The 8,928-nt window shown below is 41.2% G+C and overlaps 1 protein-coding gene across 2 annotated transcripts; it reads left to right on the top strand.

Annotated features, from left to right (window-relative positions):
- Positions 1 to 2,157: 2,157 nt before the first annotated feature.
- On the top strand, positions 2,158 to 7,534 carry zgc:114041 (monocarboxylate transporter 13; the record flags this gene model as incomplete). Of its 2 annotated transcripts, XM_032515530.1 has the most annotated exon segments (5): positions 2,158 to 2,337; positions 3,233 to 3,468; positions 3,544 to 3,687; positions 5,629 to 6,405; positions 6,799 to 7,534. In XM_032515530.1, coding segments are annotated over 4 exon segments (1,302 nt in total). In that variant the 5' UTR covers positions 2,158 to 2,337; positions 3,233 to 3,269.
- Positions 7,535 to 8,928: the final 1,394 nt, after the last annotated feature.

Here is an 8,928-nt window from a genome sequence, read left to right as displayed (position 1 = left end):
ACGTGTGTTAAGAGTTGTGTTGCTGTGAGTGAGTTTTGCAGCTGATGTGAACTGTTTAGCTCGGGTGACTGTTGGTAGTGCAGACTGTAGTTAGAGTTTTGCCCATGTAGCTCCAGTTGTGCCCACTGTCGTTTAGCAATTGAAAAAAAAACTGTAATTCTAAGCAAAACTTCCTAAGTATCAAGCAAAAATCACTAACTCAAGCAAAACAATTGTCACCTCAAAAGGTAAAACTTAAAACTTGCAAACAAAAATATTTGTGTAGTTGTAAACTATTGATCTTTTCTTTTTTTTTTGATATGCTATCCTTTTGTTTATACTTCCCCCCCGATTATTTCTCAATGACCAGTCTTTTGCTCTCTCCATCACGTTTTGCAGTTGTGCTCCCAGCTTTCTCATTTGTAGTATTGAGATACAAGGGACTGAGAAATTACAAGTACACAAATAAGACTAACAAAAGATTATTGTAAGTGTTAATTGACTATTGCAGCAAAATGTGATCAGTACATACTCTATCAGTTGCAGCCCTGGCTGTTTGAAGCCTTTAGTGTTTCCTCCGCAGTGAGCCCGAAGGCTCCTCTCCCTCTACTGTGACCTCTTGGTTGGTCTGCCTGCTAACAAGCTTCCTTACACAATACATACAAAACAATATACTATTAAAATAACTCACTTTTAAGTATCCATTAGCAAATGTTAAGGCTTTAAAAACACGATGAACACTGACATGTTATTAGAGTTAGGAAAGCCAGTGTTTGTTATAAATAGGGAAATACAGATGAACATTCTTGTCTCATGTATATGTATATGCAAAATATGATAGGGTTATCGCACTGGGCTCAACTTTACAGGTACTCTCCCCTGCACCATCTTTAGGCCTGCAGCGTCACTCTCCTTTCTCTCTCTCTCTCTCTCTCTCTCTCTCTCTCTCTCTCTCTCTCTCTCTCTCTCTCTCTCTCTTACAAGGCACCACTCCTAGGGCATGGGTCCAAGTTAAGTGGTTTCTGCAGGTTATCTTCTTGGCTGTAAATGTAGCTATCATTACTGAGTTTGTTTTTATGCTATGCCATAAAAAAAAGCACATAACTATAAAGATGAACCGTAAGTGGTAGAATTGCATATTTTCGTGTCAACTTCTACAGAATACACACAAACACACACACACACACACACACACAAACACACACACACGCACACGCACACAGTACAGTAACATCCAGTAAGCCATTTACAGTCAATGAAGCCAACGTTATTTGGCTTGGCTAGCAATGGTTTACATAACGTTAGCAGCAGGGACGTGCACAGACATTTGGAGGGGCCATTGCTCTAATCTGGAAAAAAGGCTGGTTAGATATCTAATGTTATGATTTTGCACCATAAATAATATGTATGTGTATATACAGAACAATTACAACATGACTACAGCTAGTAAAAGTATTTTACTCACCTGGAACTTTTCATATACATAAAATAACAACTATTTCACAATGCTGTACAAGGCACAGACACAGTTGACTGTGCATTTATTACTAAATGAAACATTTGTTTCAATGAGTCATTAGCCTACTACAACTTAATGAAAATGCATCTGATAAAGATAGACCTACTTTACATTAAATGAATAATGCAGATGGTTGCTTAATAATATTAAATGCTTCTCTCGCAACTGGCCTGCTGGCAGTTTTAATCCAGCTCTGGAAAGTTTTTTTTTTTAAAGTTTTTTTTTTAAATGCAGAGTTTATTATTAAGTTAATTGAGACATTTATGTATCATCTAAAAACACATAAGGCGCCTTTCACTTTCACCAACGTCACATCTGAGTGTTGGTTAAAAACTCATGTAACATATTGACTGTAAACAATAACCTGATTGATGATTCAGGGCCCACACATCACATGCAGCTGTCTGTTCTTCATGATGAAATTATTCCAACAGTTTTCCTTTTCAGGGCTGTGTATTATTAACACCGGATTTCTTTTCAGCGCACACAGAACATAGAGAGCTAGGTGACCATGACAAGATATTCACTGAATTTGAAAAAAGAAAAAAAAATATTGAATATATGAATTCACATTGCTTACTAGAAATGGCATCAAGTTCGATACGTCGCGGATGTGCTGTAGCCAAATGAGGACGTTTCACGTTCACCCGGGGGGGGGGGTGTTAACGGATGCGTGCTGTGATGGCTTTGATTAATGTTTGAAGAAAATGTGAAATGAGGCCAACGGTCGACTGTGTCTGCTGTTATTAACTTCAGTTTGACGACAGTGTTACAGGACATGTTTGTACTGTAGCAGCAACACATGTTGAGGACGGAGTTGGATCGTAGCACAAAGAAACGTGAGCTTCATTTTTCTATTTTTTTTTTTTTTTTAACTTGGTGAGTAATATAGGAGGCTGCATTGTCATACGTTTGTGTTAGTTAACTAGGTTTGTTTTTTGATTAAACTGCTAAGAAGCCTTGTACAACTATATCCAGGAACATCAGTAATTCAGATAGTTACCCTACCTAAATTGTTCCCTTATGTTTGTACTTTATTATGCTGTTGTATTGGTCTGGTGTTTGAACTATCTTATAGGCTACTAGTTTTTTTTTTTGTATATGTATAAAGGAACAATAACATGAGAAAATTTCACAAAAATTGGAGTTATTATTGCTGAACTTGTTTGTTTGATTGCATGGCCGGTGTTACATTTTCCAGTGGGGGGATGATACTAAGTACAATTTTGAGGTAGCCTACATTATTTAACTACTTCCTTTTTATGATACTTCTTCAGAGGGAAATATTGCACTTTTTACTCCTCTAAATTTATCTGAAAGTTACAGTCACAGGGTTTTACTTGGACACTACATTATGGTTCTTGTAAAATACAATGCACCAGTAGTCCCCACTACCAGAGTACTGCAGAACCAGTTCCTCTACCCCCTTATTATTGAGTTATTTGCTGATAGTAGCTACTTTACATTTTTTTTACATTGTGCTATTGTTGCCTTTTAAGTAAAAACTGTCTTAGTACTTCTTTTAACAGTGGGATTTAAATCTCACAAAATGCTACAAAAATTTAATCCAATTTAAAGAGGCAAAACACAACTTAAAAAAGATCCAATGTTTGTTATGTTTGACACAGTTACTTACAACTGCATGTTAGGTATCTATGTGAATTTTGCATGGTGATTTTCATGAGCCTTGCCTACCCTGGAGCTTTATCAGTTTGTTGCATGACAACCATTCAGCGCAGGCAGGAGAGCAGCCTGCAGAGTAGCAGTGAAGATGAAGTCCAGCAGGAAACCTCCGGAAGGGGGGTACGGCTGGGTGGTGGTCATGTCGGCCTTTTTCATCATGGGTCTCACTGCTGCCGTCCTCAAGAACTTCGGCCTCTTCTTTCTGGACATCCAGAGCCACTTTGGCGTTCTGACCAGCACCACCTCATTGGTCACCTCTACTGCAATCGCCATTTTTCACCTGGGAGGTAAATATATGGTTTTCAGCTTAGATGTTTTCAACTCAAGAATGTTTTATTTAGTGTTTTCATTATCTCTTACAGCTCCAGTGGCCAGCATACTTACCTTGCAGTTTTCTCAGCGAGTGGTCATCATAGTCGGAGGTCTGCTCTCTGCCTCTGGGATGTTGCTGGCGTCTCTGGACCTCAGTCTGCCCTGGCTCTACCTCACCATGGGCATCCTGCAAGGTAGTACTCTCAGGACATAGTGTGACCCTCAGGAAGCATTGATGCTCTTTTCACTTACTTTGTTTGGTCAGTTAGTCTGAAGAACACCACATTAAAATGGCCACCTAATTACACACTTGTGGTGCTTTAAAGGGATAGTTCAGGTTGTGTGTGGTTGTCCATGTGTCCAGGTACTTATCTATAGTGTGTGTATAGATTGTGGTCGACATGCCCCAAGTTTGAAGAAACTGAAAAGACAGGCATGGAAGCTAACAAATGTACTGCTGTAGATGGTATCGGCAGCTTAATGAATTTTAGCCACCTAAAACACATCATTAGTTTAATGGAACACTGTATTCAAAAAAAATGTTTTGCTGCATCGACAGTAGTACATTGGGTAGCTTCCGTGTCATGGCTCCTGCCCCCTTCTCCTAAACTGGGGAGCCGACCAACAGTCATCTATGGATAAGTACCTCATACTACCCCTCTTCAAAAAATCCAAACTATCCCTTTAACTGTAGTAGTATGCAACTTTGGGGTCAGGACCCCTTGAAAGGGTTTCAGGATAAAAGGGAAAAAAACTGGAGTGCTCAGAAGTTCAAATAAATCATTAAGGTGCTCTTTGGAAAGGAACGCAAAAGAGAAAAAAAAGGTCCAAGGCCATCTTTTTGCAAACACATTAAGCCTTTATTTAACTGGCTATTTCATATCAAAATCTCAGTATATTGAAAATCAAACTGCGTAGCAACCCAAGCGTAACGGCACAAGCGACCTTCTCCAGAGTGTGAAGAAGGCTGCTTGTGCTTATATACGCATAAAGGTATTTGCTGTATTTTTGCACACTTTTAAATAAAGGAAGGGGTATTGTATGGTCTATAAGGGGCAAAAGAAACCATATTGAGTGATTCAGGCCTTTCCCCCTGATGGTGTAGACAGTGAGCTAGACGGCAGGGATATAGAGGTAAAATCATTTTTCAGAGGCAGCTGTATAGCTTTCACCCACCAACATACAGAAAACCATATATTATTGGCACTAATACAGTGACGATTTCTTACAGAAGGAGGACAGAACATTTTGGTTCAATAAATACCGGTACATACCGTTTTTTTTTTAAATACAGAAATATTTCATATAGAGACAAGGGGCTTTGTGCATGGCTAAAACAACTCATTTAATGCATATAACAACATTAATCGGCAACTATTTTAAGAATGTTTATTTTCATTCCTTTTTAACCCTAATTGCTTAGAGTGAGGTGCTTCCAGCCTCCTGAAATGAAATACCGTAAAAAATCCATTACCATTTATTTGAAGCAGCCTTTCATTAGAGGAAGGCCTTTATTTCTAATTCCATCTGTTTGATAAGTATAATTGTTTTAAATAAACCGTTGTAAATGAAAAGCCATAGCGTTCCAGTGGACAGAGAGCATTCCTTTTTTTAAGAAACATTTGCAAAAATATCCCCATACAACAACAGCCAGAAGGGCAACAAAGCAATTTGGGTCAGAAATAATCAAACACCACCATTATGTCAGTTTGAACTAGGGTTGGGCCCAGCTTTTAATTGACTACCTGTCTTTATTTGAGGAATTACGGTAATATCAATTGAACTGAAAGGATTTAGGGTTAGGACTGTTGTACTGATACATTAAGCAATTTGATGATACAGACAGATACAGACAGCTTAGTCTCTGGGAAAAGTGTGACAAGAATTCATTTCTGAGACTTTCTGAGAGTTTATTGACAAAACAATAAAGCAACTAATTGATAAAGTAATAACTGACGATGAAAATAATTTTTAGTTGCAGCCCTAATGCATATGTTACTTGTTCACACAAAGTATTAATTATTCTACAGAAATGGTAGGTTGGTGGTTTGAAGGTGACCACTTGTTTGGTTAGGACCTCAATCATCCCAAAAATAGAAATTAGATGGTTAAAGGATGCCATCTTCTTTTTCCAGGAACAGGCATTTGCCTCTCATGGATCCCTGCCAACAGCATGGTGAGCCACTACTTTGTACGGTGGCGTCCCATCGCCTACGCCATTGCCAGCTCTGGGGAGTGTGTCTTCGCCGTCTTGTTCAGCCCCTTCTTCCAGTGGCTAATTGAGACATTCGGCTGGCAGGGTGCCTTGCTTATCATCGGAGGCCTTCAGCTCAACCTGTGTGTCTGTGGTGCTCTCATGAGACCCCTGGAGGCAAACCAAAGCCCGTTACAGAAAACCAAATACAATCTAGAAGGCGATGCTGCTGTGCTCCCACCAAAGAGGATCTTCCAGTTCTCCCTGATGAAAAAACCTGAATTACTCCTCTACATCCTATTTGCCATCTTCGCAGCGGCAGGGTTTTTCATCCCACCTCTCTTTCTAGTGCCTTTTGCAAACAGTTTAGGGATGGATAAGTACTGGTCAGCCTTTACCCTATCTACCCTGGCATTAGCAGACCTGGTGGGGAGGCTGCTCTGCGGGTGGATTGCCAATATGAAGCTGGGGAGGAACCTGCAGCTGCTTACCATCGCGGTCACTCTGCTCGGTGTGGTGCTCCTGCTGCTTCCCATAAGCCACAACTACTGGACCCTCCTGGCCTTTTCCTCACTCTACGGTCTCCTGTTTGGCTGTGTGGTGGCCATTCATGTCACATCCATCGTGGACATTGTAACCCTGGAGGGATTCGACAGTGGACTGGGGCTTTTTATGCTTTTCAGGAGCATTGGTGGATTCATCGGTCCACCTGCTGCAGGTGAACAATCTGTGTTTAGATTGTCAGGTAGAAAAGTAAATGTGGCAGACTGAATATGTAGCCACAGCTAAATGAGTTAATGTTGTCATGCAAGCTAGACCTGCCAGTGTTCATGGTAAGGAGTCTTTTTTATTGTTTACCTAATTCTTCAGTGACTGACTGTGATTTGTCACTTGTATATCATATAGCCATGCTAGCAGTGTGAAATTATGATGGGTGGTGTTGCTCTGGAATATCACACCATAAGAAATTAATTTAAAAAAAGTCATAGTATAGTGTGCCATAATAATGCATAGTGTTGTATGTCATAAAAATTGTGAAACTGTTCATTTATTCATCAGTTCTTGCACACTGTGATCTTCTGTTTCTTGTTCTTCTGTGTTTCATGTGCAGGCTGGCTGGTGGACCAGACAAATAACTACAGCGCTGCTTTCTACCTCTCAGGCGTCTGCTTCATATTATCAGCAGTGTTTGTTGCCCTGGTCGACCACCTTGTTCAGAGGAGAACACTAATGGAGGCTGAAGTTCAACAAGCAATCATCCAGGACAACTCAGAAGCAGGAAAAGTCAAGTGAGACTCTGTTTCATGAGGATGTTTACTTATTTCATGAGCCTGGTTTACATCATCATCCGTGTCAGTCCCAGCCGAATCTCAACAATCAGTAGCACCGGCCCTTTTATATAAGCCATCATCAATCTTGAAGACCACTATTCAAATTAGATAAATCTTTACTATCAAAGAAATAAGTGTGATACATCCTTACATGGAGTAAGAGACTTTGAGGGGATGATAAATGGAACTAGCCTAGGACTGAAAGAATGTTATTTAGTTTTTTTTAACCTTAAAACACCACAGTATTTTAAAAATTGTAATTTTATGTAAAACCAAACAGCAAAGGAAGCTGACACAAATTAGTGTTGAAAGGAAAATGATATGATATGATGATATTCTTTATTTTAGGCAAGGCAAGGCAGCATTATTTGTATTCCACATTTCAGCAGCAGGGCAATTCCAAGTGCTTTATATAAAAACAATTTAAAAAATAAAAACAGATAAAACACAAGAAACTGAATGCTGCTTCCCCTTGTTTAGTTCTGACTCTAGGGACAGAAAGCAGACCTGTCCCAGATGACTTGAGAAGTTAGCTAACCCTAACCCCTAACCCTAACCGAACGTAACCCTAACCCCAACCCCAACACGTAACAACACAACTCGTTCTAACGCTAAAACAAACTACCTAATCCCTGAACCTCACCCTCCTGTACCCCGAACACTAACCTACACCTAACCCAAACCCCAACCCAACCAACCGAACCCAACCACTCGTTCACCTAACTAACCTAACACCTAACTAACCCACCTAAACCCTAACCCCCTAACCCTAACCTAAACCCCTAACCCTAACCCACAACCCTAAACCCTACCCTACCCTAACCCTAACCCTAACCCTAACCACCTAACCCAACCAACCCTAACCTACCCTAAACCCCTAACCCTCCAACCCTACCCTAACCCTAACCCTACCCTAACCCTACCCTACCCTAACCCTAACCCCTAAAAACCCCTAACCACTAAACCTAACCCCTAACCCTAACCCCTAACCCTAAACCCCCTAACCCTAAACCTAACCCCAACACCCATAACCATAACCTAACAACTCCATGAACCATGACACAATGACATGTCTAAACACTCAGGGGACAACCTGAGCACCCAGGAACACACTCCAACGCAATACAATCGTCTCTAGTCAAGTAAGACAAAATGGAAAAAAAAACAAAGTCACGAAAGTAGGCCATGTTGGGTGTCTAAGACTCCGCTTGAGGAGAGGATTACAAAGACACAGTTTGAGCTGGCTGCGACTTTACGAGGACTTATGAACTTTCTTCGTCAAATTTTGACAATTTTTTCATATCTCGAGAACCGTAAGTCGAGAGACAAGGGACACTTCTGGCGTGGCCAGAGACCCCCAAAAGGGGAGGCAGAGCTTGGTTTCATCCCTCATCTCCTTTCGTTTTTGTCTATTAAATTTTTTTCGTCAAGACGTGGGGGGACACCCCTATCCTAAACCCTAACCCTACCCTACCCAACCCAACCCAACCCTAACCCTAACCACCACAACCCAACCCCCCCCAACCCACCCCTAACCCTAACCCTAACCCAACACTAAACCAACCCCCCAACCCCAACCCTAACACTAACCCCCCTAACCCAACCCCAACCCAACCCTAACCCCTAACCCTAACCCCTCATAACCAAACCCGAACCTACCCCTAACCCAACCCCGAACCTAACAACCCTAACCCTACCCTAACCCTAACCCCTAACCCTAACCCTAACCCTCGTTCTACCCTAAACTAACCCTAACCGTACCCCTAACCCTAAACCCCCTAACCCTAACCGCTAACCCTAACCCCTAACCCTAACTCTGAGGCACAGGAAGCCAGTGTAAGGACTTCATAACTGGAGTGATGTGATCTGCTCTCTTGGTCTTAGTGAGGACTTGAGCAGCAGCGTTCTGA

This window comes from Etheostoma spectabile, chromosome 5 (assembly GCF_008692095.1).
Source record: "Etheostoma spectabile isolate EspeVRDwgs_2016 chromosome 5, UIUC_Espe_1.0, whole genome shotgun sequence".
NCBI classification, from domain to species: domain Eukaryota; kingdom Metazoa; phylum Chordata; class Actinopteri; order Perciformes; family Percidae; genus Etheostoma; species Etheostoma spectabile.
Note: the sequence above shows the minus strand (reverse complement) of the source record. Positions and strands in the feature narration are given on the sequence as shown.